This window comes from Fringilla coelebs (genome assembly GCF_963513975.1).
Source record: "Fringilla coelebs genome assembly, chromosome: 31".
Lineage (NCBI taxonomy): Eukaryota > Metazoa > Chordata > Aves > Passeriformes > Fringillidae > Fringilla > Fringilla coelebs.
In genome coordinates, this window is record NC_140057.1 from 328281 (window position 1) to 352906 (window position 24626).

The following is a 24626-nucleotide window of genomic DNA, read 5'->3' on the forward strand; positions in this document are numbered from 1 at the left end:
CCTCTTCCCTCACCTGGGCTTCACGCCTGGCTCCAACCACGTCCCCCTCCTCCCCGCCCATGCCCTGACCCAGCTCCCCCATGTTTTCCTGAGCTGTCCCATAACGGGCAGCCTCGTCCTGCAGCTCCCTGCCCAGGGCGGTGGCAGTGCCCGCCCTGTCGGCCGCTCTGTTGGTCACCTCCCTCCAGGCGTTGCGGAGCTCGGTGGCTGTCCTGGCCAGCCGGGCCCAGCCGTTCACGAGCGCAGACACTGAGCACAGCCACTCACCGGCGGCAAACCCCGCAGCCAACCAGGCCATCCACGGGATGCTCTTGTAGGCGGCCAGGGCCGGGCTCAGGGAGGTGGCAGGGTCGTCATCATCGGAGGTGACACTGTGGCGCCACCAGGGGTCATCGATGCGGTACAGGGTGGAGCGGAGCTCCCTGCTGAAGAACTCCAGGTCCCAGTACAGGCAGCTTGGGGACTCTAACATCAGCATCTCGTCCTGTCTGGGCAGGGTGGCCACCAGCTCGCCCAGGGTGGCCACCACGGTGACCTGCGGCTGCAGCAGGGCTGGGGACAGCTGGGGAGGGGGCAGGGGAGGTGTCAGGGACGTGATGGCACTTGTGGATTCCTGGATTGGCTCTCTTGCCTTCCCGGGGTCCCCTCTGTCCCCTCCCTGGAGGGCTCTGCTGTCCCCTCTGTCCCGTTGTGACCCCCCGACCCCTCTGCCACCCCGCACTGTCGGCCCCCTGTACCCCCATCCCCCACTGCCCCCTCCGCCCCCGTCGCACCTCCTGGGGCTCCATGATCACTGGGGACAACTTGGGGACACCTTGGGGACGCTCCGGTGGCGAAGGAGCCCCGGGACCAGCGCCGGTCCCGGCTCAGAACCGGCCCCGGGAACGGCGCCGGGAGAATGGCGGAGCCGCCTCAGGAGGGGCCGGGAAGGGGCGGGGCGAGGTGACGTCACCGCCCGCCCTTTCCAGTACCGCCCCAGTCCGTGGGAGTGGCGGGATCGAGCCTAAATCCACTGGGACTGAGATAAATCCCCTTGGATTGAACCAAAGTGCCCAAAGGCTGGAGCTTTCTATGTTATATTACAGCTATAATGCTAAATATAGTTTTAATAGTTGTATTACAGTTAAAATTCCAAATAGTTCTAATTATAATAATTATATTCTAATTATATTACAGCTATAATACTAAAGACGTATAATAGTTGTTGTTCTGGTTTGAAAGCAAAACCAGTGAGAGACTCCAAGCCAGAAACAGAATTTGTTAGGAAAAGGGAAAAGCCCAAATACACGCAGGAGTGCAAAACGAAACCACGGCCAGAGCCGGAATTCCGCGTTTCCGCCGGAAGCGGCCGACGCCGCCGCGGGGGAACTTCCGCCAGTACTTCTGCCAGCGCGGCTTCTGATTGGTCCGCGCCGCGTTTGGCGCTTCTCGCCAGAGGTCCCGGGAGAGAAGCAGCGCGGCCATGTTTGTTGAGGGCGATTCTGTGGGCTCCTCAGAGCACTCCGCGTTCCCTCCTAAATCCAGCCGGGAAGGGCGGAATGAAACGGCGGGATGGAGCCTGAATCCCCTGGGGATGGAGCCTAAATCGCCTGGGACTGAGCCTAAATCCCCTGGGATTGAGCCAAAGCGCCCAAATCCTGGCGCTCCCACGGACTGCAGCGGTACTGGAAGGGGCGGTCGGTGACGTCACCTCGCCCCGGTCCTTCCCGGTCCCTCCTGAGGCGGCTCCGCCATTCTCCCGGCGCCGTTCCCGGGGCCGGTTCTGAGCTGGGACCGGAGCTGGTCCCGGGGCTCCTTCGCCACCGGAGCGTCCCCACGGTGTCCCCAAGGTTTCTGCAGTGATCATGGAGCCCCAGGAGGTGCGACAGGAGGGGAGAGGAGGGGAAACGTGGGGTGGTGAAAGGGGGCAGTGGGGGAAAGGAGAGGATCCGGGGGGTGACTGGGGGGACAGCAGAGTGGGCAGGGAGGAGGCGGAGGGGACAGCAATGAGGGCAGGGAGGTGGCGGAGGGGACAGCAGAGTGGGCAGGGAGGAGGCGGAGGGGACAGCAATGAGGGCAGGGAGGTGGCGGAGGGGACAGCAATGAGGGCAGGGAGGTGGCGGAGGCTACGAGGCAAGTGACAGAGGTGGCAGCGGGAACAGGGGAGGGACAGACGGACAGCAGAGCCCTCCAGGAAGAGGGAAAAAGGATCCCTCGGGGGCAGCAGGTCAGGAGGCCGTAAGTGCCACCTGACACCTTCCCTGTCCCCTCCCCAGCTGTCCCTGGCCTTGCTGCAGGCACAGGTCACCGTGGTGGCCACCCTGGGTGAGCTGCTGGCCACCCTGCCCTGTCTGATCGAGATGATGCTGCTGCTCAGGTCCGCAGCGAGGCTCTACCAGGACCTGGAGAAATTCACCAAGGTGCTCTGGTCTGCCCTGTACAGCATTAACACCGCCTGGGGGCACTACAATGTCACCTCTGATGATGGTGACCCTGTCACCTCCCTGAGCCAGGCCCTGGCCGCCTACAGGAGCACCCCAGGGACCACCCTGAAGCGTGTGACAATGGCGGCCAGCAAGTGGCAGGGGTTGGTGGCTGATCTTGTGGACAGGTGGGCCCAGGTGGCCGAGAAAGCCACCGAGCTCCGCAACACCTGCAGGGAGGTGGCCGCTGAGGTGGACACCAGGTGGCCAATGGCCGGGCTAGGGAGCTGCAGGAGGAGGGTGCCCATGACAGTTGCACTCAGACAAACGCTGTGGGCCTTGGTCATGCCCAGGGCAGAGATGACAGAGGATGAATGGATAGTGATGCTGGCAGCCCAGAGAGGGGAAAAGGCCAGCGAGGCAAGAAGGGTCACCAAGGTGAGACAGCGGCTGGAGGCGGCCCTGGAGCTGCTGGAGCGCTTGGTGGCCGCGTGTGCCAAAGCCACCTCGTTCCCCCGGGAGCTGCAGTACCTGCTCGGGGACATCGAGGCCGCCCTGGAGAGGACAAATGAGGCGTCCCCTGATGTCCCTGAGACCTTGGTGGCCAAGGTGGCCGAGGCCGAGGGGCTGTGGGAGGCCAGTGCTCGCCTGGCCAAGGATCACCTGGAGGGGACAGTTGATGACATCCTCAAGTTCTATTTTGCTAAGCCTCCCACCAGCCTCATTGCCCGTGAGGTGGCCGAGCAGTGCCAAAGAGCCATTGAGGACATCCCAAGGCTCCTTCGACCCTCAAAGTGTCCCCAGGGTGTCCCCAAGGTGTCCCCAGTGAGCATGGAGCCCCAAGAGGTGCAACTGCAGGGAGAGGGGGACAGAAGGGACACTGGGGGGGACACAGGGGCTGATGGAGGATGGCAGCAGGGACAGGAGGCTGACAGAGGGGCAAAGGGGACCCCTTGGGAGCACGGGGCCACTGCAGGAGGCCACAAATGCCACCACGTCTTTGACATGTCCACAGCTTCAGGTGCTGGTGGCTGTGGTGGCCACCCTGGGCGAGGTGGTGGCCACCGTAACTGGGCCATATAGGGACAAGTCCTCAGACTCCCTGGATGAGGCCCTGAAGAACTTCACCCGGAGCCTTCGTGCAATCCTGAACCACGGCGGTGTCACCTCCCTGGGCCACCATGGTGTCCCCTCCCTGGGCCGGACCCTGGCCACCCTTGGGGCCACCCCTGGGAACACCTGGGTTGATGTGAGAGCCACAGCCAAGGCATGGCAGAAGTTGGTGGCCAGGCTCGTGGACAGCTGGGACTGGCTGGCCAGAGAGGCCACCAAGCTCCGTGACAACCACAGGAAGGTGGTCATGGAGCAGCAGCTGATGGTGGCCCTGGACAAGGAGGAGGTGACCAGGGAAATGGCCACGCACGATGCCCAGGTGGTGACAGCCACCAATGAGGCCATGGGAGAGGCTGTGGTGGCCACCAGGAGGGGACACTGGGCTGTGGTGGCCCTGGGGCTTCTGCAGCGCTTGGTGGCCACATGTGACAGAGCCACCTTGTTCAGCTGGAACATGGAGTGGCAGGTCAGGGACATCAAGGCCATCCTGAAGGGGACAAACAAGGCATCCCCTGATGTCCTCCAGGCCTTGGTGGCCAAGGTGGCCAAGTTTGAGTGGCTGTGGGATGCCAGCACCCGCCTGGCCAAGGATCACCTGCTGGGGACACTTGGGGACATCCACGACCTCCTCTTGAGTCCCTGTGGTGGCCCTGGTGGCTCTGGCAGCCGCACGGTGGCCGAGCGGTGCCAAAGAGCCATCGAGGACATCCCAAGGCTGCTGCAGGAAAGTTTCACATAGAAACAGTGACATCATCAGGGACATCGCTGCTGTCACCTGTCCCCTCCTTGTGCAGTATTTGAGACATTTGGGTAAATTTCTGGGATTTTTCAGTGATACTGTCTCAAATCCTGGGGGGAATTCCTGGGGTGATCTCACTGGGGACACTCTAGGGACTCTCAGGGACACTTGGGGCACTCAGGGACATGCTGGGACACTCTGGGGACACTCAGGGACACTCAGGAGATACTCAGGGAAACTCTGGGGACACTTGGGACGCTCAGGGGACACTCAGGGATTGGGGTGAATGACTCCCCTCAGCAAATTCCAGCTTTCCACTGTGGATGAAGAAGAGCTGTGATAGAAATGACAATTTAATAATTGCCTTTTGCACTTTTCTATTGCCTTTTGCACATTTTTATTGATCACCAGCAGTTTGATACGGTATTTGATACTGATATTGATTATCGATGATTCCTTGTAGCTGCTGGTTGGTGCAATATAATCCATCAGTTCATGTGTGCACCGTACAGCCTATTAATAAATAAATGAATGAATGAATGAATGAATGAATGAATGAATGAATGAATGTCCTTTATATAAATAAATAAATGCCCTCTATATAAATCCCACCAGGCTGATCTGAAGTCTGTGTCAGACACGTCACTTGGCCCCTGTCACTGATCTGTTTTCTGAAAAAATCTGCTGTGCCCAGGATTCTTCTCCTGGGAAGCCTCAGAGAAAAAAAAGAAAATCATTTTCTGATTTGGTTCTCCTGTGTTTTGCTGCTTTGGAATGTGGTTGGAGATTGATTATGCAACATGTGAATTGTTTTAAGTTAATGACCAATCACAGCCAGCTGTGTCGGGGCTCTGGAAGGAGTCACGAGTTTTTATTATTCATTCTTGTAAAGCCTTCTCTCTGTATCCTTTCTCTATTCTTATAGAGTTATAGTACAGCATTCTTTAATATAAAATAATATCATAAAATGATAAGTTAGCCTTCTAAGAACATGGAGTCAGGTTCTCAATTCCTCCTTCATCCTGGGGCCCCAACAAATACCACAGACCCCACTGAGGGACGAGTGGTCAATAAATCCACCCCAACATTCCCTGAGGGGAGCACAGCCAGGGAGCTGCTTCAAGGCGCTGTCACTGAGATATTTCCCCTTGGAAACCCTGGGTGGGATGGAAATACACCCGAGCAGATGGCAAAACTGAAATGATATCAAACCCTCGAGGAAGGGATCCAACAGCTGAGGGAAGTGGCAGCGTTGGAGGCACTCTTTGGGAGGGATGTAACCCTTGATAATGACCCCGACAAGGTCAGGTGCACAGGGCAAATGCTGGGGGGTCTGGCAAATCTGGGGCCATCTCAATGCACCGCCTGCATTGCAAGGATTGATGCTGATACCAACCGAGAGACAGTGGGCTCTGTCACCAACAAGCTCAGAAATTGTGAGAAATGCGCATTTTATTATTAACTTTTCAAAATATTAAAATGAGTATTATATGTGTTATGTTAGAAAGTGATGCTGTAAAAATTTTCTTAAGTGGTGCATTAAATATAGTTTAGGTTATAACATAATGTTAAAATAGAAACTATGCAATATAAGATGTTTTTTTAAAGAAAGGACTCACAGCAAGATGGCAGCCACAGGACACCCAAATCTTGCAGAGAAAGAGAATTTTTTGCTCCCTCATCAGAAGGAACAAACTTCTTCCCGCCATGCTCAGCCCTGATGTCAGAATTGAGAGGAAGGAGTTGACACTGACCAGACAGAATCCTTTGTTGGAATGGAATTTATGCATCATAGATGAGGTGTATGAATATGCAACAGGCTGTTGCTTTTAAGGGTTAATCCCCTGTTAATGTGTGTTCTATTTTGGGCTTATTCTGCCCAGAAAGAGGTCCCTGGACTGTCTGTAACTCTGTATTTTTATTGTCTCATATTGTCCTAAATCCTAATTGTTCAAATTTTGATTACTTTAATTATGTTACAATTTTTATATCTAATTTATTACTATTAAACTTTTAAAATTCTAAAAACAAGTGATTGGTGTTTTTCACAGAAATTATGAGAGTGTGATCAACGGCCCCATGCAGGCTTATGTCTCTGCCCTGGTCAAGGAACTCAAAGAGGAGATGAGGGAGATGAGGGAGGAGGTGAGGAAGATCAGTGCAGCACCCGTGTGAGTCACAGGCCCCAAAGTCAGAGCCCAACGTCCCCCAGCTGGACAGAGAGGGTGCACCCCACGGGCTGACCTGTGGCTCTGTCTGTGTGACCATGGGGCGGACATGGGAGGGTGGGATGGGAAACCCACTTCTGTTGGGAAGGATGAAAGTCTGACAAGAAAGTCTCACGGGTATGTGTGCTGGGCAGGAAGATTTTTGAATGTTGAATCTGAAGAGGGAATAGAGATGGAAGCAAGTTTTGATATAGAAGGAAAGAATTGCTGAGCCAGTCTTACTGGGTAACCAAGGAGGCAAAGGGTGTGTTAGTTAGAAGGGATTTTATGGCTTAGAGCAAAGGATAAACCCACCTCAAGCACGAAGATGTTTTTACCAAGCAGAAAGAGAGCACAGGCAAAAAAATCAGCAATGTGGCAAGTAGAAAAAAGGTCTCAGAATTTTCCACTGCAAGAAAACTGAAAAACTTCTGGCTTCAACTGTAATGAACTAACTTTTAGTGATGTGAGAACAACAACATGAATATGGTAATGATAGTAGTTATGATAGGCTATAGGTAAAAGTAAAGGTATAGATTGGTTCTACTGCATTAAGATACTCAGCAAAGAAAATTATATAATGCAGTGTAACCAAAATTAGAGGGTCTCCTGCAGCTGGAGCTGACAGCTGTAGGCAGAGGCTCTGTCACCCATGGCCCTGGACTGCTGTGACATCTTGGATGTAATAAACTGCATTTTGAAGAGCAGCCTGGAGTCCCACATCTCTCATTTCATCTCTTACAGTGGCGCCCAATGTGGGGCACCATCAGTAACAGCTGAATGAGGGATGCAGGTCCCCAGGCCTGCCTACAGCTGGAGCTGACAGCTGTAGGTGCAGGCTGTGTCACCCATGGCCCTGCACTGCTGTAAGGTCTTGGATGTAACAAACTGCAGTTTGAGGAGCTGCCTGGAGTCCCACATCTCTCATTTCATCTCTTACAGTGGCGCCCAACGTGGGGCACCATCAGTAACAGCTGAATGAGGGATGCGGGTCTCCAGGCTTACCTGGAGCTGGAGCTGGCAGCTGTAGGTGCAGAATGAATCACCCACGGCCCTGGAGTGCTGGAACATCTTGGATGTAACAAACTGCAGTTTGAGGAGCTGCCTGGAGTCCCACATCCCTCTTTTCAACTCCTACAGTGGCGCCCAACGTGGGGCACCATCAGTGACAGCTGAATGAGGGATGCGGGTCTCCAGGCTTACCTGGAGCTGGAGCTGACAGCTGTAGGTGCAGAATGTGTCACCCATGGCCCTGGACTGCTGTAAGGTCTTGGATGTAACAAACTGCAGTTTGAGGAGCTGCCTGGAGTCCCACATCCCTCATTTCAACTCCTACAGTGGCGCCCAACGTGGGGCACCATTCGTGTAGACGATTTTTTGCTGATTGAGGAGTTTTTGCAGGACAATGGCCATATTCAGCCTGCTTTGGATAATGGACAATGGACACGTTCACAAACAATGAATAATGGACATATTCAGAAAATGGGGTCAGTATATCCTTGAAAAAGATACAAGAAGAGTCATCCAGACACAGCAAGTTTGTCAGTGAGCTTGGGAAAGTAAGGAAAAAGACAGTTCATGGGTGGGACACAAACCACAGCCAGACGCGGGAAAAATTAGATGATCCAATCAGCAGCCTATTTTAGACGTGTGAACAGCTAGGTCTAACCAATCATGTATTAGCTAGAGATGTGTGGACAGTAGAGAATTATTATAAATATAGTCTCTTCAGGGATAATAAATTTGGCTTCACTGGATCATATTGGTTATGGTGTGATGTCCCTGAACCTCTGCATCCCATTATTTTTCCCCCACACATTAGTGACAGCCTGAATGAGGGATGCAGGTCCCCAGGCCTGCCTGCAGCTGGAGCTGACAGCTGTAGGCACAGCTCTGTCATCCATGGCCCTGGAGTGCTGGAACATCTTGGATATAATAAACTGCATTTTGAAAAGACACCTGGAGTCCCGCATCCCTCATTCAGGCTCTTACACAGGTGCACAGGGCAAATATTGTGGGGTCTGGCAAATCTGGGGCCATCTCAATGCACCGCCTTCATTGCAACGATTGATGCTGATACCAACCAAGAGACTGTGGGGTCTGTCACCAACAAGCTCAGAAATTGTAAAAGATGCGTATTTTATGATTGGCTTTTCACAAATATTAAAATGAGCATTATATGTGTTATGTTAGAAAGTGGTGCTGTATAATTTTCCTAAGTAGTTTTCCTAGGATGACATTGTGATGCTAGGATCCCCATTTGTCAATTCTGTTTATTCTGGATATTATGTTCTGTGCCTTCAAGACTGGCTCTGAAGAGCAAAGTTTTGTTTGGTTTGGGTTTGTTTGGTCTTGTCTTGTCTTGTTTTGTTTTGTTTTGTTTACTTTTGTTTTGTTTTGTTACCAGCCTGCTCCCCCACAGCTGGCGGGACACACAGACGGGGCAGTACATAGCGCTGCTTTTGCTTTGCTCTTGCTCTTGCTTCTGCTTTGCTCCTGCTTTGCTCTTGCTTTTTGCTCCTGCTCATTAGTTATTTTAGCTCAGCACTCCGAATTTTTCCCTGGACTCTTTTTCCTTTTTTCTGGAACCACTCAAGCCTGCTCTGGATTGGGCCCTGGGAACACCCAGAGTTTGCACCCTGTGGCTGCAGCAGCTGCCCCAGTGCCGGAGGGAGAGATAACTGTGACCACTCCCAGGAGAGACTTTCTGATTTTGTCATCTTTTTCAGAGCGGTGAGAGAGTGCTGTCATCCGGTATTGTTCATTTTGTGTGCTGGGGGTGCTGTGCCTGTTCAATAAACAGGTTCTTTCCACTTCTCTCCCAGGAATCCTTCCCAAACCGGTTGGGGGGAGGGGCCGTGTGGGTTTGCTCTCTGGAGGGGCCCCTTTCTCTTTGGGGATTCTCTCCCAAATTTGTGCTAAACCAGGACAGAATGGTGTAGATGGTGATAGAAGAAGGAGTGGATTATGTCCCAGGTTCCAATACAAAAATATATTCTATTCCCATCCTCAAGAGCTGTTGAAACCAGGAGGGGCACTGTTGCTATAGGACACGAAATAACCCGATTGAAACGGAGCTCTCCCAAGGTAAAAAAGAGCATTTTAATTTCTGACTCCAGCATTTCTAGATTTCCAAAAGTGTCAGTGGACTGGAGGGTGAAAGTGCCACCTCTCCAATGACACTGGGCAAACCAACAGTCCATCAAATTGCTCCTCCTCCATCGCAGAGGAGAACGTGTCCACCGTGACATGCACATACTTAAGCCAGCAAACTCGGCAATCTGGGTGACATCAGTCTGCCAAAGCCCCAAGGCCTGAAGGCCTCTGGGGTTTACCCCTGCTGGAAAAGGCGCAGCAAGCATGTGACAGTCATCACACAACTTGACAATGTCACGAGCCTCAGTCGGCGTCAGGTGAAACTGCTTCTGCAGAGTATGTGCGTTCTGATGGAAAAACCCATGCGATGCCTCGGCCTGCGCGAGTGTGTCAGGCTGAGGTGCTACCCACACTGGATCAGCCAACTTGTCAGCCCTCATGGTGCCTTCCACTACAAACCCTGGCAAATGGGTGTGACTCCTCACATGCAGAACATAGAATGGATGAACCCAAGCCTGAATGGCACACCACAAGGTCTTCAGTAAATGAAGCAAGGCAGGATTACTGACCTCCTTCAAAACCGAATGACCCAACAGCTGTGCAATGTCGGCCGCATGGGCAGAATCCGTGATCAAACTGAAAGGTGTCATGGTGATATTTTATGAAAATGCTTTTGATAGGATTTTTTCCTGAGAAGCTGAGAGGCCTCAGGAAAGAAATGTAAACAATAACTCTCTGATGGCTGTGGAATGCAACAGGTGCATTTTTGACTGGTCTGTGTAAATGTTTCTACTTAATGACCAATCAAAGATCCAGCTGCGTCGGACTCTCTGAGAGCCATGAGCTTTTCTTATTATTCTTTTCTATTCCTTTTCAGCCTTGTGATGTATTCTTTTCTCTATTCTTTGTAGTAAAGTTTTAGTATGGTATTTTATTATAATATCATAATATAATAAATCAGCCTTCTGAAACATGGAGTCAAGATTCTCATCTCTTCCCTCACCTTGGGACCCCTGCAAACACCACCACAGAAAGGCTCCTGGGAAAATTTCTCAGATGCCATGCCAGCAGCCACTTGGGCTGACCCATCTTCATGACCTTCAAGAACCTGCCACTCAGATCCGTTCCTCCAAGTGACAATGGCCATTCCTGTTCTCCCTGAACCATCAGTGAAGACAGTGGGTCCCTGCACTGGTTCCTGATTATTTCTGGGCCACAAAGAGATTTGTGTGAATTTTGCCACCTGCAGTAGCCTATGGCTGGGCAGATGATAAGTGATCTGCCCTGAAAAGTTTTCCAGAGCACTCTGCAGGGGCACACTGTTTGCAAAGCTCCAGTCAAAATCCTCCCGTGACACCGGGAGTATGACTGGGAGGCAGCTCAACCCCACTCGACACCGCGTCCCCTGCAGCATCAGCAGGGCCAGAGGAGCCTCCTCCACAATCCTGCAGATGCTGTGTGAAGGCAGATTGAACCATCTCCTCGACCTTAGCTTGGAATTCTTGCCAGAATTGCTCGTGTTCCCTCAGAGGCACGGTCACCTGGCACAGGGGGAGTGTCCACAAAGCCAACAAGGAGGGTCCACGGCCCTGGGAACCCACCGGTTTCCCACCGGCTGTGTCACCAGTTACACTAAAAGTGAGCACCCCAGTGCCCTGTAGTCTCACAGATATGTGTATGCTTAGCAGAAAGATTTTTAAATGTGGAGTCGGATGAAAGAATAGAGATGGAATCAAGTTTTGATATAAAAGAAAAGAATTGCTGAGCCAGTCTTACTGGGTAACCAAGGAGGCAAAGGGTGTGTGAGTTAGAAGGGGTTTTATGGCTTAGAGCAAAGGATAAACCCACCTCAAACAAGATGTTTTTACCAAGCAGAAAGATAGCACAGGCAAAAAAATCAGCAATGTAGCAAGTAGAAAAAAGGTCTCAGAATTTTCCACTGCAAGAAAACTGAAAAACTTCTGGCTTCAACTGTAATGAACTTTTAGTGATGCGAGAACAACAACATGAATATGGTAATTATAGTAGTTATGATAGGCTATAGGTAAAAGTTAAGGTATGGATTGGTTCTTCTGCATTAAGATGCTCAGCACAGAAAATTATATAATGCATTGTAACCAAAATTAGAGGGTCTCCTGCAGCTGGAGCTGACAGTTTAGGCACAGCTCTGTCACCCATGGCCCTGGACTGCTGTAAGGTCTTGGATGTAATAAACTGCATTTTGAAGAGCTCCTGGAGTCCCACATCTCTCATTTCAGCTCTTACAGGGAAGCTTCTGCTTCGCAGAGAAATTTGAATTCCCCTCGTCCACATCTGAGACATAAAGGTCCACCTGGGAAATCCGAGAGCTACAAAATCCAGATGCCCGAGAAATCGCATCAAAATTTCTCCACTGCACCAACAGTGATCCCACGTCTACAGTGCAATCATTAAAAAGAGCTTCTAGGAGATGCCCTCCCACGAGAGACCACGCCTCCCCAGGGATGGAAGAAACCCCCCTGCTTTCTGGCCCACAGAAATAATCTTTCAAAATCACTCCAAGAAACAGAAACCCATTTCCGTCCCAGGAGACCTTTCCAGAGGTCCAAATCAAGAGAATCCTCCGCGAAACCCACGGGGGTTGCCGTTACCACAAGAGCTGCAGGCAAAGTGCCAAACAGCTCGCAATCACCACGCCAAAACAGGAAGGGGCGGTAAAATGATACAACCTCAGCCATGGCTGTCCCACACACGGCGGCCACCAGGTGTCGCTACAGGACAGGGAATAACACGATGCGGACTCGCAGCTCTCCCAAGGTAAAAAAGAGCACTTTTCATTTCTGACTCCAATATTTGTAGATTTCCAAAAGTGACAGTGGATTGGAGGGTGAAAGTGCTACCTCTCTGATGGACAATCCATCAGTCCATCAAATTTCTCCTCCTCCAGAAAAGAATGGAAAATAATTCGTTATTTACAAAAAGTGTTTGAGAAAGTTCATTACAAGACTGTAAACAGAAGGCTCAGAAAAATGTAAAAAGCAGGGCCACAGGGCATTGTTTTATCCTCATCTCCAGTTAATGGGCCCATCAATGCCTTGCCCCATGACTCAGAGATAACTCCCTCCAGGAGCCATTTCTGTTTAATGGGCACTCAATGATGCCAATTAAACCAATCATGACTCAGAATGATATCAGCCCATTGGGATATGCTCCGCCCAGTGGGAGGAGCTCAGCATCCCCACCTGGTTATCATCTGGGCTTTGGGACAGAACAGGCAGCCCTTACCCGCTGGTTTCCAGAGGACAAGAGCTGCCAGATCTTTTCTATGAAATCACCACTTCAACAAAACCATTTCATCTGGACTGCTACCATCGCCCTTACTATCAGGGTGTCAGGCTGTGTTCTGACTCTGTCAGTGGTTTTATTTTGTATTATTGCATGATTGTTTGGTTTATTTTCCTTTTTCCTAATTGCATTTCTGCTTTGGAGTCTCTCACTGCTTTTGCTTCCAAACCAGAACATAATTCTGGCGCCCAACGTGGGGCACCAAGGATTTTGCCCAACGACCGCGTTACACTCGGTGGGTAATGCAGGAGAACAGGAAACCCCTTGTGTACCACAAGGAGAAAGAATTTTAACTGAGAACTGTGTGTAAAGTTTCATTCTGTATTTTAAATATATATATATATATATATATATATATATATCTATATATATATATATCTATCTATCTATATATATATATATATATATATATATATCTATATCTATATCTCAAAGAGAGTATTGGTTTGGGTACAGATGGTAATAGAATGAGGGGTGGATTATGTCCTAGGCTCCAATATCAAGATGTTTTCTATTCCCATCCCCAAGAGCTGCTGAATCCAGGAGGGGCATTATATTTCCCTTATCTCCTGTTGATGGGCCCATCAATGCCATGCCCATGACTCAGAGATAACTCCCTCCAGGAGCCATTTCTGTTTGATGGGCACTCCAGGACCAATCATGACTCAGAAGGGTATCAGCCCATTGGGAGATGCTTTTCTACAGGATCACCACTTCAACAAGACCATTTCATCTGGACTGGTACCACCCTGCTAACCAGCAGGGTGTCAGGCTGTGTTCTGACTCTCTGAGTGGTTTTTATTTTGTATTATTGCATGTTTGTTGTGCTTTTTTTCCTTTTTCATAATTGCATTTCTGCCTTGGAGTCTCTCACTGCTTTTGCTTCCAAAGCAGAACATAATTCTGGCGCCCAACGTGGGGCACCAAGGATTTTGCCCAACGACCGCGTTACACTGGGTGGGTAATGCAGAAGAACGAGGAAACCCCTTGTGTACCACAGGGAGAAAGAATTTTAACTGAGAACTGTGTGTAAATTTTCATTCTGTATTTTACATATATATATATATATATATATATATCAAGGAGAGTATTGGTTTGGGTATAGATGGCAATAGAATGAGGGGTGGATTATGTCCTAGGCTCCAATATCAAGATGTTTTCTATTCCCATCCCCAAGAGCTGCTGAATCCAGGAGGGGCTCTGTATTTCCCTTATCTCCTGTTGATGGGCCCATCAATGCCATGCCCATGACTCAGAGATAACTCCCTCCAGGAGCCATTTCTGTTTGATGGGCACTCAATGATGCCAATTAATCCAATCATGACTCAGAACGATATCAGCCCATTGGGAGATGCTCCGCCCAGGGGGGAGGAGCTCAGCATCCCCACCTGGATATCATCTGGGCTTTGGGACAGAACAGGCAGCCCTTACCCGCTGGTTTCCAGAGGACAAGAGCTGACAGATCTTTTCTATGAGATCACCACTTCAACAAAACCATTTAATCTGGACTGGTACCACCACCCTAACCAGCAGGGTGTCAGGTTGTGTTCTGACTCTCTCAGTGGTTTTTATTTTGTATTATTGCATGTTTGTTGGGCTTTTTTTTCCTTTTTCCTAATTGCATTTCTGCCTTGGAGTCTCTCACTGCTTTTGCTTCCAAACCAGAACATAATTTTGGCGCCCAACGTGGGGCACCAAGGATTTTTCCCAACGACCGCGTTACACTCAGTGGGTAATGTAGAAGAACAGGAAAACCCCTTGTGTACCACAAGGAGAACGAATTTTAACTGAGAACTGTGTGTAAAGTTTCATTCTGTATTTTACATATATATATATCAAGGAGAGTATTGGTTTGGGTATAGATGGTAATAGAATGAGGGGTGGATTATGTCCTAGGCTCCAATATCAAGATGTTTTCTATTCCCATCCCCAAGAGCTGCTGAATCCAGGAGGGGCTCTGTATTTCCCTTATCTCCTGTTGATGGGCCCATCAATGCCATGCCCATGACTCAGAGATAACTCCCTCCAGGAACCATTTCTGTTTGATGGGCACTCCAGGACCAATCATGACTCAGAAGGGTATCAGCCCATTGGGAGATGCTTTTCTACAGGATCACCACTTCAACAAGACCATTTCATCTGGGCTGCTACCACCACCCTCACCAGCAGGGTGTCAGGTTGTATTCTGACTCTCTCAGTGGTTTTATTTTGTACTATTGCCTGTAATTTGGGGGTTTTTCCCTTTTCCTAATAAACTGTATTTCTGACTTGGAGTCTCTCACTGGTTTTGCTTTCAAAGCAGAACAGTTGGGCACTGGCCATGGTTGTTTGGCTTGATTGACCAATTGGATCCTCGTGTGTGTTGTGACTGTCTGCCCAGGGCCATGGGTTTTTCTCAGTAGTAAAGGATGGTATAACAAAGGGATTGATCAGCCTGCTGCAATCATGGAGTCAATGCTCATTATTCCCCGCTGGGGACCGCTGCTACGAGAGGGACTGATGATTTTTCTTTCAGCACTGGACAGTCCTTGTTCCAATGCCCCCATTTCTTACGGGATGCACTCTGCTCCTTCTCCACAGGGGAAGCTTTCTTGGGTGACTTTTCCTGAGTTGCCTTCTTGCTAGGTTGGGATGAACTCCTTCAGTTGGGCTCATGTCTCAAAACACCTTCCAGGCAACCTCCAGCAGTTTATCTGTGTCTTGAACTCCCTTTATCTTTTCTTCTTATGTCATTTGAAGCCTGGCCCACACAAAACAAAACCAGATGTGCTTTACCCTCAGCTGATTCAGGATCTAGATCAGTGTATTTGATGGCATTCTCTTCACCTGTTTAAAAAATCAGTGGGTGAGCCATCACCATTTTGCCTCACTTGGTGAAGCTTTGCCCAATTTACAGCTTTAGAGACCCCATGTTTTAACCCACATTCCACGAGGGTTTGATATCATTTCAGTTTTGCCATCTGCTCGGGTGTATTTCCATCCCACCCAGGGTTTCCAAGGGGAAATATCTCAGTGACAGCGCCTTGGAGCAGCTCCCTGCCTGTGCTCCCCTCAAGGAACGTTGGGGTGGATTTATTGACCACTCGTCCCTCAGTGGGGTCAGTGATGTGTCTGACACAGAGTTCAGATCAGCCCGGTCTTATTCATATAAAAAATATTTATTTATTTATTTATTTATTTATTTATTTATTTATTTATTTATTTATTTAAATTATGGGTCTGACACAGAGTTCAGATCAGCCTGGTCTTATTCATATAAAAGATATTTATTTATTTATTTAAGTGATGGGTCTGACACAGGGCTCAGATCAGCCCAGTCTGATTTATATAGAGATATTAATAAATTAAATGCTCCTTCTCCACAGGGGAAGCTTTCTTGGGTGCCTTTTCCTGAGTTGCCTTCCTGCTAGGTTGGGATGAACTCCTTCAGTTGGGCTCATGTCTCAAACCCCTTCCAGGCAACCTCCAGCAGTTTATCTGTGTCTTGAACTCCCTTTATCTTTGCTTCTTGTGTCATTTGAAGCCTGACCCATGCTAAACAAAACCAGATGTGCTTTACCATCACCTGATTCAGGATCTAGATCAGTATATTTGATGGCATTCTGTTCACCTGTTTAAAAAATCAGCGGGTGAGTCATCACCATTTTGCCTCACTTGGTGAAGCTTTGCCCAATTTACAGCTTTAGAGACCCCATGTTTTAACCCACATTCCACGAGGGTTTGATATCATTTCAGTTTTGCCATCTGCTCGGGTGTATTTCCATCCCACCCAGGGTTTCCAAGGGGAAATATCTCAGTGACAGCGCCTTGGAGCAGCTCCCTGGCTGTGCTCCCCTCAAGGAACGTTGGGGTGGATTTATCGACCACTCGTCCCTCAGTGGGGGCAAGTGATGTGTCTGACACAGAGTTCAGATCAGCCTGGTCTTATTCATATAAAAAATATTTATTTATTTATTTATTTATTTATTTATTTATTTATTTATTTATTTATTTATTTAAATTATGGGTCTGACACAGAGTTCAGATCAGCCTGGTCTTATTCATATAAAAGATATTTATTTATTTATTTAAGTGATGGGTCTGACACAGGGCTCAGATCAGCCCAGTCTGATTTATATAGAGATATTAATAAATTAAATGCTCCTTCTCCACAGGGGAAGCTTTCTTGGGTGACTTTTCCTGAGTTTCCTTCTTGCTAGGTTGGGATGAACTCCTTCAGTTGGGCCCCTGTCTCAAAACACCTTCCAGGCAGCCTCCAGCACTTTATCTGTGTCTTGAACTCCCTTTATCTTTTCTTCTTATGTCATTTGAAGCCTGACCCACACAAAACAAAACCAGATGTGCTTTACCCTCAGCTGATTCAGGATCTAGATCAGTGTATTTGATGGCATTCTGTTCACCTGTTTAAAAAATCAGTGGGTGATCCATCACCATTTTGCCTCACTTGGTGAAGCTTTGCCCAATTTACAGCTTTAGAGACCCCGTGTTTTAACCCACATTCCACGAGGCTCTGATATCATTTCAGTTTTGCCATCTGCTCGGGTGTATTTCCATCCCACCCAGGGTTTCCAAGGGGAAATATCTCAGTGACAGCGCCTTGGAGCAGCTCCCTGGCTGTGCTCCCCTCAGGGAACGTTGGGGTGGATTTATTGACCACTCGTCCCTCAGTGGGGTCTGTGGTATTTGTTGGGTCCCCAGGACGAAGGAGGAATTGAGAACCTGACTCCATGTTCTTAGATGGCTAACTTATCATTTTATGATATTATTTTATATTAAAGAATGCTATACCATAACTCTTCAAGAATAGAGAAAGGATAGAGACAGAAGGCTTAACAAGAATGAATAATAAAAACTCGTGACTCCTTCCAGAGTCCCGACACAGCTGGCTGTGATTGGTCATTAAGGTAAAACAATTCACATGTTGCATAAACAATCTCCAACCACATCCCAAAGCAGCAAAACACAGGAGAACCAAATCAGAAAATTATTTTCTTTTTTTTCTCTGAGGCTTCCCAGGAGAAGAATCCTGGGCACAGCAGATTTTGTCAGAAAATATGGCAGTGACAGGGGCCAAGTGACGTGTCTGACACAGACTTCAGATCAGCCTGGTGGGATTTATATAGAGGGCATTTAGTTATGTATTTAATTATATAAAGGGCATTTATTTATTTATTCATTCATTAAATTATTCATTCATTCATTTATTTATTAATAGGCTGTACGGTGCACACATGAACTGATGGATTATATTGCACCAACCAGCAGCTACAAGGAATCACTGATAATCAGTATTAGTACCCAACACCAAATCAAATTGCTGGTGATCAATAAAAATCTGTAAAAGGCAGTAAAAAAGTGAAAAAGTCAATAAAAAAGTACAAAAGGCAGTAAAAAAGTACAAAAGGAATACAAGAATACAACAGGCAATACAAAAGTGCAAAAAGCAATACAAAAGTGCAAAAGGCAATAAAAAAGTGCAAAAGCCAATAAAAAAATACAAAAAGCAATACGAAAGTGCAAAAGGCAATACAAAAGTGCAGAAGCCAATGCAGAATTGCAAAAGCCAATTATAAAACTGATATTCATGATCTGGCTCTGCTACAGGCACAGTGGAAAGCTGGAAGATGCTGAGGGGACTCATTCACCCCTGTCCCTGAGTATCCCTGAGTGTTACCAGAGTGTCCCCTGAGTGTCCCTCAGTGTCCCCAGTGACGTCACCCCAGGAATTCCCATCCAGATTTGGGACATTATCCATGAAAAATCCCAGAAAATTTCCCAAATTTGTCTCAAATACTGCATGGGGAGGGCACAGGTGCGAGCAGCGATGCCCCTGATGATGTCACTGGCGTGATGATGTCATGGCAGTGACATCACCATCCCTGCAGCAGATTCAGGATGTCCTCGATGGCTTTTCCGCATTTCTTGGCCACCACAGGGGCACTGGAGCAGTTGGAATCACAACTGAAGATGTTGTTGATGTCACCATGTGCCCCCAGCAGGTGATCCTTGGCCAGGCGGGTGTCCACGGCCACCTTGGCTGACGAGGCCTCGGGGACATCGGGGGACTCCTCCTCTGTCCCCTCCATGGTGTCTACGATGTCCCTGAGCAGGCGCTGCAGCTCCCGGGGGAACGCGGTGGCTTCGTCACACGCGGCCACCAAGCGCTCCAGCAGCCCCAGGGCCACCTTCACCTCCTGTCCCCTCCTGGTGGCCACCACTGCCTGGCTCTTGGCCACCACAGCCTCTCCCACGGCCACGGTGGCCACCAGCACCTCCTTGGTGGCCGCCACCATCCGGGCCTCCAGCGCAGCCACTGCCGAGGCGCCCTCCTCCCTGTCAAGGGCCAGTGGCAGCTCCTGTTCCATGGCCACCGTGTTTTCCTGAGCTGTCCCCAAGCAGGTGGCCGTGTCCTGCCAGTTCCTGGCCTGGGTGGTGGCAGTGGCCTGGGCGGTGGCCTCAGCAGTGGCCACCTCCCTGCAGGTGGCACAGAGCTCGGTGGCCTCTCTGGCCAGCCGGTGGCAGCTGTCCCCGAGCTTGGCCACTGACTCCTGCCAGGCGCTGGTCACAGCTCTCACATCAGCCCAGGTGGTCCCAGGGGTGACCCTGAGTGTGGCCAGGGCCCAGCCAAGGGAGGGGACACCACGGTGGCCCAGGGAGGTGACACTGCCATGGTTCAGGGTCCTACAGAGGCTCCGGGTGAATCTCCTCAGGTGCTCATGCAGGGAGTTTGGGGACTCACGCAGGCCCTTGGCCCTGTGTGGCCTGGTCACGGTGGCCACCAGCTTGCCCAGGGTGGCCACCACAGCCACCAGCGCCTGCAGCTGCAGAGGGGACAGGGACCTGGTGGCACTTGTCACCTGGAGGTGTCAGGGACCTGGTGGCACTTGCCCTGGAGGGCTCCGCTGTTCCCTCTGTCCCTTTGTGCCCCCTGTCCACTTCTGCAATTCTCATGTCCCCTTTACCACCCCTCGTGTCCCCTCTGCAGGGACACGGGGACACCGCACAGGTGGCACTGGGGACACGGCACTACCACCAGCCCAGTGGCACCAGTTCTGTCCCAGGCAGGCGGCACTTGAGGGGCTCTTGGTGACACCTGGTGCTGGTGACACTCTAGAAGCTGGTGGCACTTGATGGCTCTTGGTGACACAAAGAGCTGGAGGCACTCAAGCTGGTGGCACTTAAGGAGCACTTGTGACACGAGGAGCTGGTGGCACTTGAGGAGCTGGTGGCACTTGATGGCTCTTGGTGACACAAAGAGCTGGAGGCACTCAAGCTGGTGGCACTTAAGGACCACTTGTGACACGAGGAGCTGGTGGCACTTATGGAGCTCTTGGTGACACGAGGTGCTGGTGACACTCGAGGAGCTGGTGACGATGGCTCTTGGTGACACAAAGAGCTGGAGGCACTCGAGGAGCTGGTGGCACTTGAGGAGCACTTGTGACACGAGGAGCTGGTGGCACTTATGGAGCTCTTGGTGACACGCGGTGCTGGTGACACTCGAGGAGCTGGTGGCACTTGATGGCTCTTGGTGACACAAAGAGCTGGAGGCACTCAAGCTGGTGGCACTTAAGGAGCACTTGTGACACGAGGAGCTGGTGGCACTTATGGAGCTCTTGGTGACACGAGGTGCTGGTGACACTTGAGGAGCTGGTGGCACTTGATGGCTCTTGGTGACACAAAGAGCTGGAGGCACTCAAGCTGGTGGCACTTAAGGAGCACTTGTGACACGAGGAGCTGGTGGCACTTATGGAGCTCTTGGTGACACTCGAGGAGCTGGTGACACTTGATGGCTCTTGGTGACACAAAGAGCTGGAGGCACTCAAGGAGCTGGTGGCACTTGAGGAGCACTTGTGACACGAGGAGCTGGTGGCACTTACGGAGCTCTTGGTGACACGAGGTGCTGGTGACACTCGAGGAGCTGGTGGCACTTGATGGCTCTTGGTGACACAAAGAGCTGGAGGCACTCGAGGAGCTGGTGGCACTTGAGGAGCACTTGTGACACGAGGAGCTGGTGGCACTTATGGAGCTCTTGGTGACACGAGGTGCTGGTGACACTCGAGGAGCTGGTGGCACTTGATGGCTCTTGGTGACACAAAGAGCTGGAGGCACTCAAGCTGGTGGCACTTATGGAGCTCATGATCACACGAGGTGCTGGTGACATTTGAGGAGCTGGTGGCACTTGATGGCTCTTGGTGACACAAAGAGCTGGAGGCACTCAAGCTGGTGGCACTTAAGGAACACTTGTGACACGAGGAGCTGGTGGCACTTACGGAGCTCATGATCACACGAGGTGCTGGTGACATTTGAGGAGCTGGTGGCACTTGATGGCTCTTGGTGACACAAAGAGCTGGAGGCACTCAAGCTGGTGGCACTTAAGGAGCACTTGTGACACGAGGAGCTGGTGGCACTTACGGAGCTCTTGGTGACACGAGGTGCTGGTGACACTCGAGGAGCTGGTGGCATTTGATGGCTCTTGGTGACACAAAGAGCTGGAGGCACTCGAGGAGCTGGTGGCACTTGAGGAGCACTTGTGACACGAGGAGCTGGTGGCACTTATGGAGCTTTTGGTGACACAAAGAGCTGGAGGCACTCGAGGAGCTGGTGGCACTTAAGGAGCACTTGTGACACGAGGAGCTGGTGGCACTTATGGAGCTCTTGGTGACACGAGGTGCTGGTGACACTCGAGGAGCTGGTGGCACTTGATGGCTCTTGGTGACACAAAGAGCTGGAGGCACTCGAGGAGCTGGTGGCACTTGAGGAGCACTTGTGACACGAGGAGCTGGTGGCACTTATGGAGCTCTTGGTCACACGAGGTGCTGGTGACATCTGAGGAGCTGGTGGCACTTGAAGGGTCTTGGTGACACAAAGAGCTGGTGGCACTTAGGGAGGAGCTCTTGGTGACATGAGGTGCTGGGGGCACTCAGGTGTCCACAAGTCTCTCCAGTGACATCACTACCCCGGTGACATCGCAGCGGTGACATCACTGTCCCCACAGCAGCCTTGGGATGTCCTCGATGGCTTTTTGGCACCGCTCGGCCACCGCGCGGCTGCCAGGGCCACCAGGGTCACCACAGGGACTCGAGAGGATGTTGTCAATGTCCCCAAGTGTCCCCAGCAGGTGATCCTTGGCCAGGTGGGTGCTGGCATCCCACAGCCACTCAAACTTGGCCACCTTGGCCACCAAGGCCTGGAGGACATCAGGGGATGCCTTGTTTGTCCCTTTCATGATGGCCTCGATGTCCCTGAGCCGCCACTCCATGTTCCAGTTGAACAAGGTGGCTCTGTCACACGTGGCCACCAAGTGCTGCAGCAGCCCCAGGGCCACCACAGCCCAATGTCCCCTCCTGGGGGCCACCACAGCCTCTCCCATGGCCTCATTGGTGGCTGTCACCACCTGGGCATCGTGCGTGGCCATTTCCCTGGTCACCTCCTCCTTGTCCAGGGCCACCATCAGCTGCTGCTCCATGACCACCTTCTCACGGAGCTTGGTGGCCTCCCTGGCCAGCCAGTCCCACCTGTCCACGAGCTTGGCCACCAACTCCCGCCAGGTGCTGGCCGTGGCTCTCACATCGGCCCAGGTGGTCCCAGGGGTGGCCCTGAGTGTGGCCAGGGCCCGGCCTAGGGAGGGGACACCATGGTGGTTGAGGGAGGTGACACCGCCGTGGTTTAGGATCACACTGAGGCTCCGGGTGAATCTCCTCAGGTCCTCATGCAGGGAGTTTGGGGACTTGGCCCCATGTGACCCTGTCACGGTGGCCACCACCTCACCCAGGGTGGCCACCACAGCCACCAGCGCCTGCAGGTGTGGAGGTGTCAAGGACCTGGTGGCATTTGTGACCTCCTGCAGTGGCCCCGTGCCCCCAAGGGGTCCCCTTTGCCCCTCTGTCCCTTTGTCAGCCTCTTCTCCCCGCTGGCACCTCGCACCACTCCCCATGTTCCCCCCTGTGTCCCCTCTGTCCCCCTCTCCCCCCCGTCGCACCTCTTGGGGCTCCATGCTCACTGGGGACACCTTGGGGACGCTCTGGGGACACTCTGAGGGTCGAAGGAGCCTTGGGATGTCCTCGATGGCTCTTTGGCACCGCTCGGTCACCTCATGGGCACTGAGTCTGGTGGGTTCACCAGTGAAATACAACTTGGTGATGTCATCCACTGTCCCCAACAGGTGATCCTTGGCCAGGCGGGTGTTGGCCTCCCACAGCCGCTCGGCCACGGCCACCTTGGCCACCAAGGCCTCAGGGACATTTGGGGACGCCCCATTTGTCCCCTCCAGGGCGGCCTCGATGTCTCTGAGCAGGCGCTGCAGCTCCCGGGGGAACACGGTGGCTTTGTCACACATGGCCACCAACTCCTCCAGCAGGTGCCAGGTCACCTTCAGCTGCTCTCTCACCGTGGTGGCCGTTCTTGCCTCGCTGGCCTCGTCCCCATTCAGGGCTACCTGCCTGGCCATCCACTCGTCCTGCATCATCTCTGCCCAGGGTTTGTGCACGTCCCACAGATTTTCTATGAGTGCTTCCATCACGGGCACCCTCGTCCTGCAGCTCCCCAGCCCGGCCATTGGCCACCTGGTGTCCACCTCAGCGGCCACCTCCCTGCAGGTGTTGCGGAGCTCGGTGGCTTTCTCGGCCACCTGGGCCCAGTTGTCCACAAGATCGGCCACCAACCCCTGCCACTTGCTGGCCGCCATTGTCACACGCTTCAGGGTGGTCCCTGGGGTGCTCCTGTAGGCGGCCAGGGCCTGGCTCAGGGAAGTGACAGTGCCACCATCATCAGAGGTGACATTGTAGTGCCCCCAAACGTTGTTAATGCTGTACAGGGCGGACCAGAGCACCTTGGTGAATTTCTCCAGGTCCTGGTAGAGCCTCCCTGTGGACCTGAGCAGCAGATTCATCTCGATCAGACTGGGCAGGGTGGCCAGCAGCTTGCCCAGGACTTCCACCACGGTGACCTGTGCCTGCAGCAGGGCCGGGGACAGCTGGGGAGGGGACAGGGAAGGTGTCAGGGACCTGGTGGCACTTACGGCCTCCTGACCCGCTGCCCCCGAGGGATCCTTTTTCCCTCTTCCTGGAAGGTTCTGCTGTCCGTCTGTCCCTCCCCTGTTCCCGCTGCCACCTCTGTCACTTCCCTCGTAGCCTCCGCCACCTCCCTGCCCTCATTGCTGTCCCCTCCGCCTCCTCGCTGCCCACTCTGCTGTCCCCCCAGTCACCCCCCGTATCCTCTCCTTTCCCCCACCGCCCCCTTTCACCACCCCACGTTTCCCCTCCTGTCGCACCTCCTGGGGCTCCATGATCACTGCAGAAACCTTGGGGACACCTTGGGGACGCTCCGGTGGCGAAGGAGCCCCGGGTCCAGCTCCGATCTCCGCTCAGAACCGGCCCCGGGAACGGCGCCGGGAAAATGGCGGAGCCGCCTCAGGAAGGACCGGGAAGGGGCGGGGCGAGGTGACGTCACCGCCCGCCCTTTCCAGTACCGCTCCAAACCATGGGAGCTCCAGGATTTGGGCGCTTTGGCTCAATCCCAGGGGATTTAGGCTCAGTCCCAGTGGATTTAGGCTCCATCCCCAGGGGATTCAGGCTCCATCCCGCCATTCCCAGGCGGATTCCGCCGTTCCCGGCTGGATTTAGGAGGGAACGCGGATTGCTCTGAGGAGCGGGCGGAACTGCCCTCAAGCAAGATGGCCGCGCTGCTTCACGGAAAGAGCGGGAGCCGGCCTGGCTCTCTTTAGAGGCCCCAGGGGTCCTGCAGGGT

The 24626-nt window shown here is 51.9% G+C and overlaps 2 protein-coding genes across 2 annotated transcripts in view; both read right to left on the bottom strand.

The window, feature by feature from the left end:
- LOC311164310 (uncharacterized protein) overlaps positions 1–24165 on the bottom strand; it is a gene marked incomplete at both ends in the record, with an annotated part of 52717 nt that extends 28552 nt beyond the window's left edge. The window contains 2 exons of the mRNA XM_084223718.1: positions 22891–23832; positions 24085–24165. Of these exons, the coding sequence (XP_084079844.1) occupies positions 22891–23832; positions 24085–24165 (1023 nt within the window). The remainder of the gene's footprint in view (positions 1–22890; positions 23833–24084) is intronic.
- Positions 10–24489, bottom strand: LOC311164312 (uncharacterized protein; the record flags this gene model as incomplete). The annotated part of the gene is made up of 4 exons (XM_084223720.1): positions 24192–24489; positions 22861–22890; positions 70–562; positions 10–26 (listed from the first exon to the last, which is right to left on the bottom strand). Exons 2-4 carry the CDS (start codon positions 22873–22875, stop codon positions 10–12), a joined length of 525 nt encoding a protein of 174 aa, XP_084079846.1. The 5' UTR covers positions 22876–22890; positions 24192–24489.
- Positions 24490–24626: the final 137 nt, after the last annotated feature.